This window comes from Bidens hawaiensis, unplaced genomic scaffold (assembly GCF_021521415.1).
Source record: "Bidens hawaiensis isolate Kalapana, Puna unplaced genomic scaffold, B.hawaiensis_p1.1 tig00008321_1, whole genome shotgun sequence".
Classification (NCBI taxonomy): Eukaryota; Viridiplantae; Streptophyta; class Magnoliopsida; order Asterales; family Asteraceae; genus Bidens; species Bidens hawaiensis.
The window spans coordinates 125,245-147,500 of NW_027491591.1; the positions used below are offsets into that span (position 1 = coordinate 125,245).

Sequence of the window (22,256 nt, forward strand, 5' to 3'; positions counted from 1 at the left end):
ATTCAAATAACTATAATTCTTACTTAGTGTATCAATGTATATTGTTGCTTGTACCAAGTTATCTTTTAAACTTTCCCAGCATGTGAACATGTAAGAACTCCTGTCATGATCCTTAGTTATCGATTTTCTCCGGCTTAACCACGTTCTAATGGGATATTTTCTCAACTTGGTAGTGTACATGTAAATGTAGCGTTTAAGGGTCGGTTACAAATTAATTTATTACCTAGCTAAAATGATAATTGAGATAAAAGAATGAAAACAAACATTTATATTAATAAATCTTGAAAATACTTTTTTGTTTAAACATCAACTTTTTTATATATTAGGTGTTTTGAAACTTTCTTTTTATTATGAAAACCTTTTAAAAGCCTTACAAAAAACAATGATTTTTTCAAGAGTGGAATGTGATAGTTTTATATCTGATTTTTTAGATGAGAGGGTATGACGAGTAGAAAATAGAGTATGATTATGTATTCAGTTTTCATTCTCGTTTTAAACCAAATCCATATTAAGTAAACACATTTTTGGTTCTACGAAACTCATTTTGATTCCCATCTTGTGAAACTTCAAGTTATCGATTTAAAACAAAAACCTAACTGCACTATCATTTAGTTTTTGGTTCGCTTTTCAGTTTCTACCTGAATATTCAAACCAATAGAGCCGAAACCCAAACCAGAGAACAGCCAAACTTGCAGAGTAGTTGGTCATTGTGAGATTTATATAAACTACCCAATTTCCATCACTTTCAACTTCCATAACAAAAATGTCCAACAAAATTCCATAAATTATTTAAGATCAGACAAAATCTTATTAAAAATATAACACAAGATTCATTTGAAGTTGCGTTGCCATCAAATCAATGCGGATTTTAAAGATTTTGTGAATTCTTCTAGCTTTTTAAGGCCTTCTTCAGGAGACGTTGCGTCACCTAATATTTTGACCACCGCACTGCCCACAATCACCCCATCAGCTCCCCATCCAGCCACCTGCATGCAATAACCAACAATTAAACCCAAAAACTATACCATCTCGTTGCTGACGTGGCACCACATCCTTTTTTTTTGTGTTATAGGATTGATAATTTTAATAGTACATTTCTATGATCGTTCCAACTTCCAACCAACCTGACCTGAAAAGATGACCCATTTTGACCCATTATCCAAGCCACCAACTTTTATTGGTGTCACTTGTGACGGGCTTGTGGGTTGAACCGTTAAGCCTGAACACGAGCCTTATTTTCTCTAGCACAACACAAAACTAACATGAGATTCACAGGTTTAGGTTTCATCATATAAACGAGTTTAGGTCAGTTTTAAGTCGAACCATTTTAGTTAAACGGGTCACGTTCATGTCAGCCCAGCAGGTTCACAGGTATCATGACAAATTATAACTAAGAAGAAAAATGACATAAATTTATATACTTAAAATGTAATTTTTTACATATATTAGCATTTTTTGTTGTAAAAATGTAAATTTAAAGTTTGGGTAAGCTGTAAGCAAAAACAAAAACAGGGAAATAAAAACTCAGGTCAAACGGGCCGTATTCGTGTCAACCCGCAAACACGCATGTCGTGTCGGGTTTAATTAGCTGACATGATTTTTGGATTTGGGTCGTGTTCGGATTCGGGTCAAATTTTCAAGTTTATGTCAGGTTGGGCCCGCCAACTCGCAAACATGGCCCATTTAACACCGCTAAACCAACCCTTACCCGGACACACTTAAAAAACCTTATAACACTACACGACATGTTTAAACCGTTTATTGACAGGGTGTAAACGAGTCATTAAATTTTAAGTGTGTTGAACGGGATGGTGAGCTGTAATAAACGGGTTAATCAGTATAATTAAACTAGTTAAATAGGTCAACCAAAACAAGACCGTTACTTTGGGTTGACTCACCTGTTTCACATGCTCGGGTGTAGAAATGCCAAATCCAACAGCCACAGGCTTACTCGATTCCTGTCAAGGATCAAATAAATATATTATATTAAACAGAAAATTCATCCAGCCAAAATATTTATTTACATCTTATTACTTAAATATATGAAAAAAAGTTAATAGTCTCAACAGAACAAACCGCTTTAATTTCCTGCAGCAGAGATTGAACTTTCCCGCTTACTGAAGTACGAGCCCCCGTCACTCCAATAGAACTCACCTATATCACATTTTTTGTAGTTTTATCACAATATGTTACCATTAAAAGATGTTTATAGCATTTAAATTTAAATAATACAAATGCTTAAACAAAATTAATGAAACTTACAAGGTACAAAAATCCCTTGGTAGCTTCAACAATTGCTTTCATTCGTTCTCTTGGAGTAGTAGGCGTTGTTAATAACACCTTAACAAATAATGAAATTTATTAACCTAATATACATTATTATATTTTACATATAGTGTATAAAAATCAAAAGTTAATACGTAATATTATGTAACCTACCAACTCGATGTTATGTTTGGAGGCTTCTTGTCTTAAAAGCTCGGTTTCTTCCAGAGGAACATCCGGCACCACAAGTCCTAATAACACACACAAGCACAGTTGACTGGTCAAACCACAAAGAAATCATTGACTATTATCAATATATAGAGTTAAAATCAAGTGTGATCTAGCTTATTATAAGTTACCATGCACTCCAACTTCTTTCACAGTAACCATAAACTTCTCCACTCCACGTTTAAGAATTGGGTTGTAATAAGTAAACAAAGCAATCGGACACGATAGTTGTGGTATCACCTAAATAGAGATAAAATTATTAATACAAAACAATTATAAAAAAGCTACAAACGCTCACGTTTAATAAAGGGTACCTGTTTTAACATATTAAGAATGGAATCAAGATTTGTGCCTCTTGCTAATGCTCGTGTGGCTGCAGCCTGCATGAAGAAATATAAAAATATGAATACAAAATGTAGGTTTGGAAAAATGTTTAATAATTAAAGATTATTTAACAAAATGATGCATTTAACCTGAATAACGGGCCCATCAGCTAACGGGTCAGAATACGGAACACCTAATTCAATAATATCCAAAGTGTATTAATGATGCATAAGGCTCCAAGATCATTTTATACAAACAACTATATATTACTGAAAGATCAACAATTTTTATATTAATGAATTTATACTTTTGCAATTGCATTTGACCTTTATAAGAAAAATCAATAACTTAATGCAAAAAAATATATATCACCGGAGATACACTTTTGCAGTTACATTTGACCCTTTTATGAAACATCAGTAACTTTATACAAAAATTTATACATAACTGAAAATTATAATTTTGCAATTACAGATATTTACATCTTATCCTTTTATAAAAGATCAATAACTTTATACAAAACATCATATATCACTGAAAATATTGGAAATGCATTGACCCTTGTTATAAAAAAATCAATAAACCCTAATCAAGCCAATGATACATGTTTGAATTTATATATAAACTTTTTAAGTGCTTGAAATTAAAAAAAAAAAGATAACTTTTTTTTAGTTATTTGAAGTCAGAGTGTTGGTGCACATTTTGTGGCCGTCGCTTGGCGAATAGTTTAGAATGTTTATGTTGTATGCTGTACACCTAGGTAGTGGTTCACGCTGAAAGTGATCCATTTGAAAGAGCATTTTCAAATGGATACTCATTCGATCGAACCAGTTTCTGATTCGATCGAATGAGTCTGCCATTCGATCGAATAGGACTCATTCGATCGAATGAGTCCTGACCGAATGGCAGCGGGTATAAATACCAGCTTTCAGTCGTGAACAGAAAAGGTTTTCGAGGTTTTTGCCTGCCCGGAGCCCAGGTGCTGTCCGGATGAGGGGGGAGGCCATGCTCGACCTCCCCCTGCCATAGATCGTGATTTCTCTGTTTAAACAAGCATGTAACCGTTCGCGTTTATCAATAAAGTGTTTGTTTTTATCTTTGATCTGTGGTTGAAACCTTCCGTCCCGAACCTGCTCGGATCGTCACCGGTCCAACAATTGGTATCAGAGCCACGGTTACCGCTAGAAAGGTCTAACAACCGATCTAGCAAGCCGAGCTCTTGATTTTCTGCGTTCTGGACGTTAAACTGTTGGTGTGTTCTTCGTGTTCTTCGCGTTTTCTGGGCTGGCGTTGAAGGAGTCGAATCAGTACATTCGATCGAACGAGTTCCCCATTCGATCGAATAGGCCTATTCGATTGACTGATTCGATCGAATCAGTCTTCCCGCTCAAAAGTGTCAAATTCAAACGCAAGTTTTCCCGCCCATTCGATTGACTTCATTCGATCGAATCAGATTGTATTCGATCGAACTGGTTTTCCCGCTCAAAGTGTCAAATTCAAATAGCTGATCGAACCAGTTCTTCATCCGATCGAATCTGTGCTTCATTCGACCGAACCAGTTCTCATTCGATCGAACGTGTTCCAGACCAAAAAAAAAAAAAAAAAAAAAAAAAAAAAAAAAAAAAAAAAAAAAAAAAGTCTGGAACGCCTGCTTACACGAAAATTTGCCCAAGCCATTTTTATCAGTCGGGAAGTCTTCTGAAAAAGTTTGGCGAAAATAAAATTTTTTTCGACAAAATTTCCGGGAAATTTTCGGTTAATTGTCGGGTCAGTGATGAAGATTTTTCTGGACATCCTATACATGTTGATCACATTCCAGAAAAAGTTTGGTGACAGTGAAATTTTCACTGATATTTGCCGGCAAAGTCAGAGCGTTTAAATGTTTAACGGTTAAAGCGGCAAATTTGAAGATGAACAAAGCACAATTACCTGAAGGAATTATCGTCTACAAGTTTAATGGATAACCCCTTGTTCATTGAGCTTCTACAGTGGTGATTGTTATAAGAACACAGAAGAACAGAGAAAAGTGATTACTGATGAGGTATGATGTTATTGTGGGGTAGTCAGGAGCATCTGACTATTTATGGGCCAACCAAGTTTAATTTATTGTCCGCATTCTGAAGATTCTGCTTTGTGGAGAGAATCTGAGTTTGAGTTATTGTGGGGTAGTCAGGAGCATCTGACTATTTATGGGCCAATCATGTTAAATATTTATTTTCCGCATGTGAGAATTCCGCTTAGTGGAGGGAATTCTGTTGAAAATTGGTGATTCGCAATCACGAAGTTAATGATGTGTCTTTGTCTCCGATGATGAATCTGCATACAAACTAATCTGTTTAGGGGGAGTAGCTGTGGATTGGAAGCCTCTGTCATTTGTCCAATACATGTTGGTGAAGTAACCGTGTGGGTGAAGATTCGCCGATAGTAAGTCGCGCAGCGGAAGCGTGCATGTATTGTCATGTCTATATATTGGGATACACGTCAACGTCTGAGGGGGAATTTCTACAGTTGGTTGTTTTAAACAGATTATTTAGTCTGAAGATGTCAGCAATGGAGAACACTTTGCATCATTAACCGAGAGTTCAGTCTAAGGGGGAATCTTGCTGCAATGATGGTATTCTTCAACGTGATTATCAAGATAAAGCAGAAGATTTGACTGAAGATTGCAAGAGGTGTCTACAGCAATTCGCAAGCAACGTCCAAGGGGGAATTTGTTGGTGCACATTTTGTGGCCGTCGCTTGGCGAATAGTTTAGAATGTTTATGTTGTATGCTGTACACCTAGGTAGTGGTTCACGCTGAAAGTGATCCATTTGAAAGAGCATTTTCAAATGGATACTCATTCGATCGAACCAGTTTCTGATTCGATCGAATGAGTCTGCCATTCGATCGAATAGGACTCATTCGATCGAATGAGTCTGCCATTCGATCGAATAGGACTCATTCGATCGAATGAGTCCTGACCGAATGGCAGCGGGTATAAATACCAGCTTTCAGTCGTGAACAGAAAAGGTTTTCGAGGTTTTTGCCTGCCCGGAGCCCAGGTGCTGTCCGGATGAGGGGGGAGGCCATGCTCGACCTCCCCCTGCCATAGATCGTGATTTCTCTGTTTAAACAAGCATGTAACCGTTCGCGTTTATCAATAAAGTGTTTGTTTTTATCTTTGATCTGTGGTTGAAACCTTCCGTCCCGAACCTGCTCGGATCGTTACCGGTCCAACACAGAGTCAAAAGTCAAAACACACAAGTCAATTACAATTACATGATTATTTGATTCTTATTCTTCTGAGTCACATCACAATAATAACTTTCAAAAATTCCTAATTAAACATCCCTGAAGAAACACTAATGGACCCCGAGTAGATTATGGATAATCTGGGGGTTAAATAGATGTTTCCCACGAGGGTTAGTTCCGGCAAAGATGGTTCTGATGACCTGCAAAACAGACACCGTGAGCTCGTCACTGAGAAGGGGGGGTACCTCCTTGTGACCACCCTCCGGCGTGAGAATCAGACTAGATTGCTCTTGAATATGTGTATATTAAGAGAAATGACTAGAGCAGATATGATGGTATGAGATGAGATGATCCTACCGTTCCAAGGTGTTGGAGTATTTATAGCCGAAGGTAGGTTTCCAAGAAGGTACAGCCGGCTGAATAGTATTCCTGTTCTGCCAACTGTGGGCTACGCACGTGCCATGCTGGTAGTTGGTGGGTAGGCAGCGGCTGATAGTGACCAGGCCGGCTGTGTACTATTCCTGTTCCACCAACTGCAGGCTACGCAGGTCCTCCGACAGGTTGGTGAGTAGGCAGCGGCTGATAGTGACATACAGTACAAGGGCATGCTGTTCGTCATACTGTTGTCAGTGAGCTGTCGTATCTTTGGTCAGATCTTTTATCCATACCTCGTCAGGTACAGTACAAAAGATCCTCCAGTATCGTACGGACTGGCTCATTTGTGCGGGAGTGTTCCCGGCTTGCTCATTCCTTCAGGTGACATTACTGAATTATTTAAGAGTTAAGTGCCTTGTGCGTGTAGCCTTGCTGCGCGGGTAGCCTTCCCTGATGGCTAGTATCCGTTGCTGCGGGAACAGGCGGAGTACGTCGACCATTGGGAGGCTTTTCCTGCGGGAACAGCTTGCGTACTGCGCGTAAGGACGTCACGTCTCTGAGCATGGTGGGTCCTGCGGATCCAGTTGGTTTCTGCGCAGACGTCTCTTCAAGGTGAGTTGCGAGTTTGGCCTTTGCGCAGACGTCCCTGTTGAAGGTGAGTCTTGCGGGTTCAACTGCGCAGACGTCTCTCTTTGAGGTGAGTCTTGCGGGTCCAACTGGGCTCTGCTGGGACCTACTTCTTCAAGTCCCCCCAGTCCAATGTTCTTCTCATGAATTGTTAATAAGTGAGGTGAACTTTTGGACTTAAGCAAAGGGTTTTGAAAAAGGTTTTAGTTTTAAGGTTTTCCATGGGGATTCTTCCCGCGGAAGTCCTAATGTCACGTGCAGAAATTCCCGACTTTTCTGCTTGATCTTTGGGTATGATGCGGGTAGGTCTGTAACCTCCTCGCAAGTTAGGAGCGTTGAGTTCCACTTGTATAGATTCTCCATGAGGTTTTGGTAGTTTTGAACATAGTGATCAATTATGTTAAAACAACCAATTCCATCTTGGAGCTTCAAACAATCTAGTTCTCGACGTTCCCGCTATGCGGGGATGTTATTCCCGTTTCCGCAAGCATGGCCCAGAAGATCCTTCTTGGTTTCAATTCCCTGCAGAGTGCTAGGTATGTGAAGGGTTTCGCCTTGACACTGTACCCACACTCGTCTTATAGTTACTTTACTTCCAAGGTATTCCTGGCTTTAATTCCCTGCAGGTGCCAAGTATGTGAAGGGTTTTGCCTTAACACTGTACTCACACCTGTCTTATAGTTACTTGGTTGCCAAGGTAAGGGGTATAGTCCCGCTTACTTTTGAATCTTTTTGAAATTCGAAGAGTTGGTGAAAGGATAAGAACAGTCCAAACTGTTGAAACGTCGTCCGACGGTTTCTTCTGGCAGTGTCAGGACGTGCAGGAAGTTATGGCGACGTGACAGTATATGGTCATTCCAGACGCTTTTTCAGGCGCGTGGGCGCGAGTTTTCGGGCGCGTGGCCGCGAAGTTTACGGCACGCGTCCTGTCAACAGCTGTTGCCAGCTTGCTTTCTCCACGTGTCATAGTTTCATTGCACCAGTGTTTTCCTCTCTCTTCCGCATTAAATTCACCGCATTCATTGCGATGAGTATATAAAGGGAGGAGATGTTGCATCTCAACTCACAGTTTCACCTCTCTTCTTCTTCTAAACGATTTCCGGCGAATACTCTAACTTTTCTGTCGAGCATTCTCCTGAAATCGTTCTTCTTTACATCCAAAACATGTCTTCTGTTCATGATTTTGAGGCTACCGCCGAGGAGTCTGACGTGTATGCCGAGAATCCGTCGTCCACGTCGGACAAGGATGACAAGAGTACTGCTGGCGAGTGCCAGTGTGCTCTTCCGGCCGACCTCTATCAGTATGTGGTCAGGAAGTTCATGCTCGAGCCCTTCGAGCCTGAGTTTCCTGCACCTCATCAGACGGTGTACGATGCCCCCAAGGGCAAGATAGGGGTGTACGCTGCATTCTTCGTCTATGGGAATCTCAGGTTCCCATTGACGAAGTTTGTATATCGTGTTCTGGAGAGACACGGTGTGCGTCTGACTGAGGTACACCCAATGGCGATCGCCAAGATCCGCCATTTCGAGTGGGTGTGTCTCATTCTGGGTGTGGAGCCCCATGTTGACCGCCTGATGACCTTCTATTTCTGGAGGTGCATCCAGGGGTGGTAAATCTTGGTCAATCGGATCAAGGGTTTGAAGATCTGCGCTACCGAGCGCAGTCTTCGATCTTGGAAGCGGGAGTTCTTCTATATCTCCGCTCGCGTCGTCCCCATAGCGATGACGTTCAAGAACGGGAGAGCTCTCCCAAACCTTCACGCCTCCAACTACCAGGAGGCGGAATGGTTCTCCAAGGTTTCCCAGATCCAGTCTCCGGTTTACCGCTTTGCGGAGTCCGGGATGGTGATGCTCGGGATGAGCCGGGTGTGGAAGGAGGCGCCACAGATTCCCATCGTCCTTGAATACGGTTTGAACTCTGTCCCTTACGGTATGCTTCATATTATCCGTTAATTTAGGGTTTTTGTTCTAACCGTTTTTTCTTTTTGTTTTCAGAGGGAAACGACTTGCAGTCTCTCCTGCAGCCGCGGGAGAGTGATGGTCCCGCTAGGATGGGTACTCGTGCTCTAGATGAGAACGAGTTGCCCATCCTTGAGCAAACGGCGGATCGGTTCGTGGAGGTCTACCTGCCAGGCCACGAAATCCTGAGCGCCAGGCGGCCAGGTAAAGAACTTTTTGACCCTCGCCCTCTCAATGCTCAAACCTCTGCGGGAATTCCTCTAATTTTGTCATCTTCTGATGAGGAATCCGCAGATGGTCCTTTCTTGGCGAGGAAGAAGAAGGCTGCCGGCGGGAAGGGCAAGGCGAAGGTTGCCTCCACTGCCGATCAGGGGAATCGGTCAGAGTCGGAGACCGAGAGTGAAGAGGTGGCGGGGAACCCTGGTGGTGATGAGACCACTGCTCCGGAGGTTGAGACGGCTGTCACCTCCGGGCAGACCAGTACAGCAACGGTGACCGGCGTAAAGAGGCCGGTTCCATCGGGTTCGTCCCCGCCTGTTCGTACCTTCAAGCTCAAGAGGACTCGTAAGTACAAACTTCCTTTACTTTTAACTTCATATCTTTCCACCATTATACTAATATATCTTGTCTTCGTGTAGGCGTGGATGCTACCGCATTCCAGGGTGGAGCGGGGAGGAGCACCTAATATACTTTTTTTTAGTTATTTGAAGTCAGAGTCAAAAGTCAAAACACACAAGTCAATTACAATTACATGATTATTTGATTCTTATTCTTCTGAGTCACATCACAGTAATAACTTTCAAAAATTCCTAATTAAACATCATCCCTAATCTCAATTTTACTAAAAAAAATAAAAACCCAATTTCAAAACCCTAATTTAACAAGCAACCAACTACATTACAATCGAATCCCACAAACTACTAATAATAATAATCGCTCCAATTAAGTAAGCAACAACAAGAAAGAATCAAGCATATGAAATATTAACCTTAACCCTGATATAAATAATAATAAAGTAACTTACTTTGCGGTCGTGTTTGAGTTTGGTGAAAGTGTCTGAGAGTCCGAGGGTGGTTGAAGCGACGGCGAGAGTGGCCATTGGAGACTTGAATGATTTTGATTTCAGAGGGAATTGGATGGATTTTGGAGAATGAAGACGAAAGAGAGAGTGTGGTTTATTATTATTATTATTATTATTATTATTATTATTATGTTGCAGGTGGTGGACAACTGATGAAGCTGATGATTTGGTAGCAGCGATGGACAGGTACATCTTCATTTGATATTATTTTGATTGGGAAGTAAAGTAAGAGGGGGTTGGTTGGGGTTTATATATGTCACAAAAAGTTAATTGCTTTCTACTTTCGATAGGATTTGTTAGAATTAATTACAAGAGTGAATAATTAAGAATTTACCAAAACTTGTCGTCAAATTAGGGACTATATCTAAGTGTTCACTTGATAATAATATTCATACTTATCTTCTTCTTTCATATTTATATGGATTAACGTTACATAATTTCTTTCTTTCTTGGGTGAGATTCAAATTAAATTCTTATGACTAGAGCCGGCCTAAAATGGAGGTCGAGGAGGGTAACATACCAAACTTATTTTTTCGAGAGACCCATAATTATTTTAAAAAATTATATAAATTTTATATATAACTTTTTTAAAAAACATAACTTTATAAATGGCTCTTTAATGTGTTCAGTGAATCAGTGCTCATTGGTGATGTTTTTAATTTTATAGAAACAACTTTTCTGTGTTTTTATGAGCTATTTTAATAACTTTTTATTATTATTATTATTATTATTATTATTATTATTATCATTTTTCACTTTGATACGCATTGGAGTTTGGAAATACAACATAATTGGTAAAATTGTCAAGTTATTTATCACATAATTAAAAACGTGATCTCAGGGACCCTTTTCTATGCTCATCTCGAGTTCTGAAATTTTAAGGGATTCTCGGAAACGGTCATTATTGTATCTAAATTTAAAAGAAATAAATTAAAAAGACTGAAATTTTGTCAGAAATCTTAAAGAATAAAAAATTCCAGGAATGAAGTTGTATTTTGAGTTAATGATCAATAATAAAATATTAGTTTAGAGACGATTATTCATTATTCTTATCTTTGAATTTGTAATAAAAATAGCAAAATTAATATTGGTTAGATGGAGTGGATGAAAAATCCACTTTGATACATGTGTCTCTTTAGTTGAACATGGTTAGGTTTTTTCTAATCATTTTATGTTGTTTGTGATACCGTTCCCTTGCAGTTAAAAGAAAAAAAGGAAAGAAAAAGCGAAAGCATATAAATGTGAAACGGCTTAATGACTTCAATTCTTTATCTTAGGAAAATGTGAAACAAATCTACACATTAAATAAAAAGAACAAAAAAGGTTGGAAAAAAACTAAATTATGGATCAAATGGTTTGACCAAAAATTTATATGTAATCCTGTTTAGTATTGTAGTGTCGGGAGATATTTTATTTTTATTTTTTAAATGGAAGATAATAAAAATTAAATAGCATATAACATGTTTCAGACAAGAAAATTAGTTATTAGCTAATATGTCGTACAATCATTTGTTAAACTGTTGGTATATGCCATTATTTCTGTTTCTATTGATATCACTTCATATTCAATAAAAAGAATCCGATTTTTTTAACGACAAACAAATTTCTATATAAAAGATGAACGGCAAAACCTATCTTACTGAAAACTAAATAAAACAAACCTTAAGAAACACATCAGGACTGTTCATTCCATACATATACCATAAGAACATGCATTACATCAACAGTTTGTCAAATTTAACATCCAAAAATCGTTCTATGTTTTGCAAAACGTAAATCCAAAAGGACGGAGTTCTGTTACACATTTCGGTACAACAATCAACGCCACAGACCGGCAAATTATTAGAAAAATAAACGCTTAACGCGAAAAAAGACTCGTCTTAGCATGCGTCTAGATCACGACATGGAGGCGGTTTGGGCTCACCCAACAACGTAGTATTCCCACCTTCAGGCCCGCAGTTGATCCGTTGTGGGTTCTGTGTGCCACGCTGCCAAAACAAAACAATAATGTAAACAATTTTGATAATGAGTCAAATGAGTTGAGTTGACCCGCAACATTTAATTTGTTTTAAATTTTATAAATAGTTACCGGTGGCTTCTCTCCACGTCTTAGAGCCTCAACTATCTCTACAACTCTCTTTGGTGTCACATCTTCCTGTTTATTTACAGAATCAAAATTTATCTGGTGGTTTAGAAAAAAATATATAGAAAAATGGCTAAATATGCTTACATAGTAGTTATACATATATCCTTCAGATCCATTTGAATAATCTGCCACGGTAATCATAGGAGCATTTACACAACAACCCTGTGTATAGTAAAACAAACAAAAGCCAAAGTTGAAGAGATAACATAATAAAATATCAATTATACGATACCAAAAACTATAGCCAATAACTAATAATTATAATCCAATTTATCTAGAGATGCAATTTAAGTGGAGGTTTAACTTTAGACAACTTCTAAACCACCCAACCAGTTTAACCCGTCTATTCATAAAGCACGAAACTTTGACTTTTTGGCATGTGCAAAACGTGGGAAATGCTGACTCACCATGCATTCCATTTCTCCAACAGAGAATAGTCCATCTTTTGTAACCTCTGGGCATATCATAAACAAAAAGACAGTATCTTTAGAATCCACAAGTTAAATGCTTAAATGCTGAAAAAGTTGGCTTTTAAAAAAACAGGCCAAAGGGTTGCAAATAAAGAAAAACTAACCGTTTCGTTTAACTCCCAAGTGCTTCAATAAAGCATCTTCAATATCTCGTGACCCACGGATCATACAAGGGGTTGTTCCACATACCAGAAGATGGTATTTTCCAACCTAAAAAACGGTTTACCAAATTTAAAACTCTATATTCAGATAGAAAAAAACTTGTCGAACCATGTTTTTGAATCCTTACCTTTGACCTGTTGAACATGGAATAAAATGTTGCAACCTCATACACACGGATAGGAGCAACTTCAATCACTTTAGCCACCTTTAGCATGCACCAGATTGTAACATTAGTGTAAAAACAAATAAATATTATTATTCGATAGTTAATTGAAAAACCAACTTTCACGGTAGCAACATACTGCATTCATTGCTGAAACAGGAAGCCACCCTCCATGCTGCTGTTGTGCAAGATCCAGCAGAGGAATGACTGCTGATTGCTTGTAGTTTGATGGATAATGAGACAGTATCTCCTTCACCTGCATGTAACAAATAAAACCTAGAATTCAAAATAACAAACACTTTTAATCAAGACAAATATAGGTCCATATCTTCTTGTGCCTAGGCCCATTTTCCAGGAGAGGCTCAATATAAGCACTTCTAGTTCCTAGGCCCTTGCTTCTTGAAGTTGACGAGACCCCTATTGGTATTTATGATGGATTAAGAGCAATGATCATTTGAACCATTACAACTTATTACTTTTTTAGATTTTGGTTTTCATGTTTTGAACATTTTGGTATTAGAACTTTTTGTACTTTACTTCGAACATATTGTTATTCAAGTTTTGGAATTACATTTGAATCTCGACTCATTCAGAACTTTTGGTACAAGTTAGACAACATCAAACGTTATAGAATAGCTTTTGTTTATTTTATATGACAAATAGTATTATATTACTAATACATTATATATTTCAATTTTTTTTTTAATTTGAGCGCGCCTTTTCTTTCTTAGGCTCTCACTTTTTATGTGCCTTGCGCCAGGCGGGTATGCGCCTTGAGTGCGTCTAGCGCCTTTGATAACTATGATCCCGATGCATAAATCAACTTCATACATACCAAATAAACTAAATTATGAGTAAACCAGATATAAAATATCAAGCAATCTAACTTGGTTCTTATGCTTATATCATCCTGCGATATCGACATACTCAATTAAGCTCAAAACTAATTCCACAAAAATAACATGTGTTTTAGAACTTTAGACCACTTACTATCCCTAATTCCTTGTTAATAATAACTCGTAACATCCGAATAACAAGAGCATATGATGGCAACTGACCTTAGGTTTATTAGCTTCACTGAACTCCCATGGAAGATCAGGGTTATTATCTGGAGAATCAAGGTGCTACACACACAATCAAATCCATAAAAACATTTACAAAATGAAATTAATATTAAATATTATAAACAATAAACAAATCAATTTAAAAAAGCTTACATAGTTTAGGGCAGTGGATAACGATCGAGTTGTCTGAAAAGACAATTAAGAGATTTCAGATAATGATGCGATGAATACGAAATTTGAAGGGAATTGAAAGTAAAAGAGACCTGAGGGAACTGACGGACGGCTTGACGGATCTCGGACAGACGTCTGGATGCCAATCGGGCCAACATTTTTGAGGTGTGACTGACGGCCAAGAAGAAATTGGTGATGGATGGATGGATGTTTAACGTCTACGCATCGTGACGACGTTTGTACTCGTGGTTTCCACGTGATGATCTATTTTGGGTCATCAAACTTATTGGGCTTGGCCTAAATCATGTATAACTATCATTTATCTGTTAACCTTATTGAAATTAACGTTTTTTTAACATTAATTTTGTTAACCTTTTGAAACAAATCGGTTTCTAAATGGTTTCGGGTGTTTAAACTAATCCGTCTCTTCATATGGTTAATGTTGCTTACGAATCGGTTTCCATTGTACCGGTTGATGTTACCAAATGCGATTTGAAATAAAATAGCAAGAGTCAATTTTATAGAAAGTGTGAATGTTAGTTTAAATAGCGTATATCTATTTTGAATAACATCAATGTTATAACCAGAGTGAATGTCAATTTAAATAGCCGACTAAATTGATTGTTTCTAGCTAAATCACATAGCAAAGTTTGATAAAATGGATATGTGTGTTCATTATTTAGATTACACAACAAATTTCCGTATCAGTTACTAACACGTTAAATTTTCATCAACAATAAACATTTTTTTAATTGTCACACGCACAACCATCTCCTTTCGCTTTTAACCATCAAAAGCCTTTACCACCCTCCTAGTGTCACGGAGTTATGTTCTAAGACTCCGTGTGGCGCCCAAAGGCCAACCAATGGGTCCCCGTCATAAGGGTCTGTTAATTTCATCCTGACATGAGCTCCTTTCCCGCCGAGGCCATGCCAGATAAAGTCCGGGACGAGCCAACAAACCCAAACGTTACAACCCAAATCAAACATATCGATCTCCAGATACTTGATCCATAACATCACATGTTGGAATAAAAATCACTATTTGGCCCATATAACTATATAAGCGGGCCACCGTCTCACGCTCTTGAACCCGGGCTCAATACAGCCAACTCGAACCCTAAAACCCCAGTAGTGAAGTAAACTAGTCAACAACAATTAAACTCAAAACCGGTCTTGTTTCTTCTTATCTTTACGCAAATGGCGACAATGCACCAAATATTTCTCACAAACAACCTTCAATCGATTCCCAATAAACCTCAACTCAAACACACACCTGCAGCAAAGAATCATCATATATTCATATGCCCCACCTCATCAATAAACAACAACAAAACCAGACTATCACTCGGAACCCATGTTAAATCGTCATTTGATTACAACAATACCAGCAGCTACGAGTACGAGAAAGGTTTAAGTTTAAGTGGAAGCGGTCAAGAGTACCCTAGACCGGAAGAGGTTCCATGGAAGAAGGAACTGTGTAATTCGGTTCAGCTAATTGGAACCGTTGGAACCCCGGTTGAGTTTAAGGAACTTAATTCCGGTAAGGTCCTTGCTTCCTGTCGCCTTGCCGTCAGAAAATCGCCCACTGATACAACATGGTAAATTACAACTTATTAATTTTATGAACTATGATTGATTTGTGTTTTCAATTTTGGGTTTTGTTGTTTGCAAGGGTTTGATTCTGGTAAATTGGGTGTACATGGGTCGGTTTTGGGCTCAAACCGAAAGGAAAAACCGAAAATTTTTGTTTAAGTTATTGAAAACAGTTTGCTTTTTTTTTCTTCAATGGGTTTAATTCGGTTTCATTTTTACTATTTGGGCTTGAAATTTTTAGGTTAAAAATATGGCACAAAAGAATGACTTTGAGCCTAATTTTCTTTGTTAGTTAATAGTTAATTAATTAATTATTGGTTATTAAGCATTTGGAGCTGAAGTATTTGGGCTACACTATTTATTAGTTTTGTGTAAGTCGGTTGAAATTGGTTTTTAGTGTTCGGTTTTTGGTTATTCAAAACCGGATCGAAAAGTTCGTTCTTTATAAAAGATAAAAAACAAACGCTTGGTTTTTGTTAGGTTTGTTTTTTTTGGTCCGGTTTTTTGTTTTCTGAATTGGAATTCAAAATTTGGATTAGGCAAAAAACATAGAGACAAACGCTTGGTGTTTTATCAAGTTCGGTTATTTCAGTTCACTTTGGTTTTGTCAGTTATTCCAGAAAGTCAGAAACGATTCGGTTATTTCGCTTTTGTGCACACCCCTAATTGTAGCTGTGTTTGATAATCGTGCGGATTTTATGATCATGAACATTTATGCGTGTTTCCAGGATCAATTTGACATTTTGGGATGAACTGGCACATGTAGCTTCTCAGCATGTGGGAAAAGGGCAGCAAATATATGTAACGGGTCGTCTTGTTTCAGATACAGTTGATGGTGATGATGGGAAGCAACAAACATATTATAAGGTTATCTTGTAATTCACTTAATTTATGTTATTTATATTAAACTTTTCTCTCTATTTTTTTAAAGGAGTTGTCTTATTTTTCTTTTCAAATTCTGTTAAACCGCTCGCAGGTAGTTGTTCAACAGCTAAAGTTTGTTGAGAGAAGTGCACCTTCAGCATTATCTAATAATGGAGATTTCAACTACAGTAATAATTCTACTTCCAACTCGAGCTATATGACAACTGGTAATTACTAGTTACTTCTATAAATTATGTTCGTCTCAAGTAAATGCATCAGTTGTTAATTTCTTAAAGCTTTAGTGAAAGTTATCTAGTTGGTTAGAGGTGCGAAACAGGTGGGTTTACGGGTTAAGGTATATGTCTTGAAGCCTGCATCTGTGAGCATACACAAATTTTCAGCAAATGCTTGATTATTTGTCAAATATCTAAAATTACAATATGGCAAAACACTAAAACATTGCTTGTAACTAGATCAGGGACAGTGGAAAAACCCGAAACATTTGTGACAGGTGTTCGAAGATTGGACCGGGAATTAGATTAATTATAATATTATTTGCGGGTTTGGGACGGGTATGGTTTTAGGTAATACCTTCTTGATACCTGCTTAGCTACATTAGAACTAAAATTCTAAATACTTATTTATATAATCTTGAAAAGAAGTGTGATATATAGTGTTTTGATGTTTTTACTAGTTAGAAACTGGAAATTATTAAAAAACATAGAGTTGTTAGAAGTAGGGGTTTTGAAATTTTGAAGCTGGATTCGAATTTGAAATAGATTCGACAAATTGGAATTGCAGCCGATTTGAAATTCAATTTGAATTTTTGAAAAAAATAATACGGTTTAATTCTAATTTCAAAATGACTACAAACATGAATTTTTACAACAAAACAAATAAAATCATTCAAAGTTGAAACATCCAAAATATTGAGAGTGGTAACATAAAATCATAAATTCGTGCGTGAGTATTCTAAAATCATAAATTTGTATTCGATTGAATCGAATTGAATTTCTAGCTTTTCGAGCCGATTTGAATACTAAGCACCCCTAGTTAGAAGTGTAGTTGAATATATGATACTTCAAGTTGTTTTTTGGGGTGAGTTTTAAGGCTGGGAATCTTAATGTTTATATTATTTTCTACTGAGTTTAAGGCCGGGATTCTTGTAGTTGAGTATTTGACATTTCAAGTCGTTTTTAAACCAACATCCCATTCTGGATCAATGGTATTAGTGTTTCTAGTTTCATCATTGGGCAAATGATTATAAGACAAAAAATAATAATTCTTGCAATTTTTAGATTTAGAAACAACAAAACATTTTCTTGTGAGATTATTGTGCTTTTTTGGTCTTATTAGCAAAATCCTTAGTTTTTCTATATTGTCATTTGTGCACAGTTAAAAAGCAAAAGAATTATGTATCAAACGGTACAGGTACAGGATCCGTAGAGAAACTATGGCAGGAGTTTTTTGCGAATCCTGTTGATTGGTGGGATAATAGGAAGAATAAGGTATATCGATACGGGCCTTACTAACATTTCTAAATTTTACCAATTTGACTCGTTTAAAGTAAATTATGATGTTTCTGCTTGTTGAATTGGTTGACAGAGAAGCCCAAATTATCCGGATTTCAAGCACAAAGACACAGGTGAAGCGTTATGGGTTGAAGGGAGGATGAATCCATCTTGGGTTAAATCTGAGTTATCGAAACTAGAATCACGAATGGAATCTTTTCGTGATCAAAATGCTAGCATGCGCTCAGATTCCTTTGGAGACCACTTGACACCTTACTAACTTCCCTTTAGTCCAAGAAAGTGAGAAACATTCTTAAAAAAATTGTCTATATGAATCTGTCATCTTTTTCTTGTGTTCGTGTTGGTTAGTTGTGGGATGGTTTCGGTTTGTTCCACGTGTAATTTTTTGGTAGTTTTTATGTCAGGATTTATATTTTAGTATCAATGCATTTGGTCTATGCCTAGGCATGGTGTGACGGTGGAAACCTTAAAACAATTTTCAACCTTCAAATGAGAGCAAAATGGTTGTACAAGGTTTGAATCGAGCGAATGAGAAAAGGGGGGGGGGGGTTTAGATGGTGTTGGATATGATGAAATGGGAAGATATAACCGTTGTATCCGTAAAAATCAACTAAGCAGTTGTTTACGTTTATAGTAAACCGTCATAAATTAGAATAATTTGAGTGCCTGTCGATGAAGCTAAATTATTGTTTACAAGCGACTGTAAACGTTCGCTTATAGTGTGGTGCTGGTGTAAATGATAGAACTGGTTTATTAAAAAAACAAGGACCCTGTGTGATATAACATGATAACCACACGCACTATGCAATAAAGTACAACCCTACAACAATTATGATGAAAGGACAAGATAACATACAAAATGATTCAGCACTAGCAACTTGTATTTCACACGTTAATAATCATGTTTAAAGTAAACCAACCAAACTCACAAGTCCATAAAAAATAAAAATGTGTATTGATATTTACTTCCATATAACATCAAAAATAAACTTGAAAAAATGTTACATGATCATCTTAATTTACTTTGATTAATCACAACCCAAACAAATATGTATATACTCTTTCCCTAACCTTCTTCCTAAAATTTCAAAAACCTCCAAGATCTTCAATTCTTTCTTGAATCTTTCTTCAAAGATCCAAACCCCTCAATCTTTTTTGTATATATTTTATTATCATTACTTTTTTTTTATTTGGGTTAATTTGCTTTATACAAAATCACCCAACCCTCTAGCTTCACAACTCTTCATGATTCTAAGTCTTTTGCAAGAACTTATGAACATCTCCCATGGTACATCCCCAACAAGCATCCAATCTCCATCTTTATCTTCATAAGTTGGAACATGTTGTGATCCATTGTACCCTTCTCTCTCGGAGTACAACCCGATAACGCACTTAAACATAACTTGCAAGCCCTTAATGAGTTCTTCATAACTTTGGTACATTTTAAGGTCTAGTTTCCTCAAATATGGAGCTCCATCCATGCTTACTTTCACATACATCCCAGAACCCATTTCCGACTCCGTTTTCTTCACCTGAAGTATGTTTTTTCGGTACGATCTCACTGGAGGCCACCCCACAACTTGTTCCCTGAAACAAATTATAACAATTTTACATAAGTTTGAATTATATATGGAATTTATAACTAAATTAGGGTTTATTACAATATTTTTATTCCTATGGTTACAACTAGCTAGGATATAACTCATGTTTTATATATAAATTTCTAACAAATTTTGATGTCTAGGGACATGATCTATATATGTGCCTTTGGGACCCTAGACCCCTACTGCTAATTAGCAATCACAGAAATGGCACATGCATTGTTTCTAGCCTGGATTCTGACTTAGTTGTAAGTTGTAACATATAATAATAACTTACTTGGTGGGTGGTGAATATCTTGACTCGTTTTCATCGGTACAAGAACTCGATCCCATCTCCGAGGAAGTTCTTTTATTGCCGGAAAGGCTGCTCTTTACGATCTCCGGCTGGTCATCGGATCCGGGCAAACCTAATCGGAGCTCGGTTGCGAGATCAACGTTGGTAAAAAGATCCAAAGTGCTTCTGGTTTGGTCCATAATATTGATCAATGAGTTTGTTTTTGGTCGAGAGAATGAAGTGTGGATCTTGTGAGAAGTGGTTTGTGAATTATGAATGAATTGTGACTTGTGTGGTGTTTTATATACAAATGTTAATGTTAGGGTCGGAGGCATGATTTAGGTGACTTATTCTCTTTGTGCATGGATTCATTGCAAGAATATTGAACCCAACTTACACACTCACGCGCGTCTAGTCTACCTTACAATTTTTTATGTTATTCTATTTTTGTAAGATATGTATAAATAACAAAGAAGAGTTATGGGTAAATGTGTTCAACAAAACATGTAAATATCTAGTCGTGAGGATATATAACCTGAGGTGTAGTTATGTAAAATAAACGTATCATATACTGAGTTGAATAAGCTAAAGGCACGGTTAAAAACCCTAAGCACGGTTGTGAGACCTTAGTGCAAAATATATTAAACTTAAAGATGTTACAAAAGCTTGAATTAAAGAAAGTTACTAGTTTTATGGTATAACTAAATAAAAGAACATAAAAGAAATTATTTGCGCTCTTAAGAGTACTTTCCGTGTATTCAGCATAGCATGTTTTACATCAAGTTTTTTTTTAAGAGGTTTCATATCTAGTTAATATTCACTTTCATCAATAATAACAACATGCACTAAAAGTAGGAAAGGTAGTAACATTCCCCTCATTCTTTTAAGGGATATTGTGTTTAATACTCCAAACTTTCCTTCATTGGTAGATAACACTTCAAACTTTCTATTTGTCACCCACCACTCCCAACTTTCACCATATTTTTCTGTACCACTCCCCGTCTAAATGAACACTAACCTCGTTAATGTTTTGGACTAAAAATGTCATTCAAATAGTTGAGGGGGGTAAAACAGAAATTTTATTTTTAACACACAACCTCAATTTCCGGTGACCTCGTATTTCATTATAAATGTTGAAAATGCATCTTCTGTTGTTATCATATGATTGAAATTACTTATTCGTTCGGTTTTATTCATTTATATTTTAATATTAAAAAGTCAATGTTAGTTTGAGCTTACGTATAAAAAAAGTCACTTTCATATTTGAATATTTTTTACATATATAAGAATATAAAAATTGTGGGAAATGAAATAGTAATTTTAGAAGGAATTATAAAATTTTTATTTAGTAGTTATCAATAATGGGAAGATTTATGAAAAAAAAATATAATGTTAAATATGATAGTTATTAAAAGATGAATGTAATTAATATAAAATTATAGTTTTAATAAAATATTTACTTAATTAATATTTTTTACATAACATTTAGAAAATCCCACTAAGAAATTAGGCAATCCTCAACCCAAGGGGTGACTTTTGTTGGTGCAACTCCTATAGACAACCCACAAATAGGCATTTTCTCTCCTCTTATAAAGGCGTATCACAAATTTTGTACCAGTGGTAGTTATTCTCGATCTCTATCTTCACATCCGCAATGGCCCTTCATCTTTCTTCCACCTCATTTTGTGGACTTCTCACATGTGTTGAAGATGATGGGTTTATTGTAATTTATATATGTTGAACAAATCTTAAATATATATAAACGAAACCTTTAAAAGCTCTCTAGTATCTTCTCACATTCTTTCAAGCCACCAGATTGCTTTATTTATAAATGAAGACTTCTCATACATTTGACCCGAATTCGCAGGTATAAGTCTCACCAAACCCAAATAGACCTTAAAATGGTTATAACATCTCATCAAATTAAAAGTTAATTCCACAAAATATTTGATATGAAAATCCTATAAAATAAGGATATATTAAAAATTAATATCCAATTTTTTTTAAAAAAATATTATGTATAATTAAGAAACAATTTTATAGTAAAAAAAATAAGCGAGTCATGAGTCTCATCAAACCCATATAGCTTTTAAGCCGTGTTATAACATTTTATTTATTTGTG

The 22,256-nt window shown here is 36.7% G+C and overlaps 4 protein-coding genes across 4 annotated transcripts; 1 reads left to right on the plus strand and 3 right to left on the minus strand.

Annotated features, from left to right (window-relative positions):
• Window positions 1–769: 769 nt before the first annotated feature.
• On the minus strand, window positions 770–10,284 carry LOC143637504 (tryptophan synthase alpha chain-like). The gene is made up of 9 exons (XM_077104885.1): window positions 10,036–10,284; window positions 2,967–3,029; window positions 2,808–2,873; window positions 2,625–2,733; window positions 2,440–2,516; window positions 2,263–2,340; window positions 2,077–2,154; window positions 1,899–1,958; window positions 770–986 (listed from the first exon to the last, which is right to left on the minus strand). The coding sequence occupies exons 1-9, from the start codon at window positions 10,282–10,284 to the stop codon at window positions 852–854; spliced, it is 915 nt and encodes a 304-aa protein (XP_076961000.1). The 3' UTR covers window positions 770–851.
• A 1,488-nt stretch (window positions 10,285–11,772) lies between these two features.
• On the minus strand, window positions 11,773–14,444 carry LOC143637460 (NADH dehydrogenase [ubiquinone] flavoprotein 2, mitochondrial-like). The gene is made up of 10 exons (XM_077104845.1): window positions 14,361–14,444; window positions 14,251–14,283; window positions 14,092–14,157; window positions 13,173–13,289; window positions 12,998–13,075; window positions 12,813–12,918; window positions 12,646–12,692; window positions 12,323–12,400; window positions 12,182–12,247; window positions 11,773–12,080 (listed from the first exon to the last, which is right to left on the minus strand). The coding sequence occupies exons 1-10, from the start codon at window positions 14,424–14,426 to the stop codon at window positions 11,973–11,975; spliced, it is 765 nt and encodes a 254-aa protein (XP_076960960.1). The 5' UTR covers window positions 14,427–14,444; the 3' UTR covers window positions 11,773–11,972.
• Window positions 14,445–15,416: 972 nt separating this feature from the next.
• On the plus strand, window positions 15,417–18,696 carry LOC143637461 (protein OSB1, mitochondrial-like). Its single transcript, XM_077104847.1, has 5 exons — window positions 15,417–15,868; window positions 16,592–16,730; window positions 16,840–16,954; window positions 18,123–18,235; window positions 18,333–18,696. The coding sequence occupies exons 1-5, from the start codon at window positions 15,468–15,470 to the stop codon at window positions 18,516–18,518; spliced, it is 954 nt and encodes a 317-aa protein (XP_076960962.1). The 5' UTR covers window positions 15,417–15,467; the 3' UTR covers window positions 18,519–18,696.
• Window positions 18,697–19,390: 694 nt separating this feature from the next.
• LOC143637486 (auxin-induced protein 22D-like) lies at window positions 19,391–20,422 on the minus strand. The gene is made up of 2 exons (XM_077104865.1): window positions 20,138–20,422; window positions 19,391–19,846 (listed from the first exon to the last, which is right to left on the minus strand). Exons 1-2 carry the CDS (start codon window positions 20,332–20,334, stop codon window positions 19,465–19,467), a joined length of 579 nt encoding a protein of 192 aa, XP_076960980.1. The 5' UTR covers window positions 20,335–20,422; the 3' UTR covers window positions 19,391–19,464.
• Between the last annotated feature and the right edge of the window lie 1,834 nt (window positions 20,423–22,256).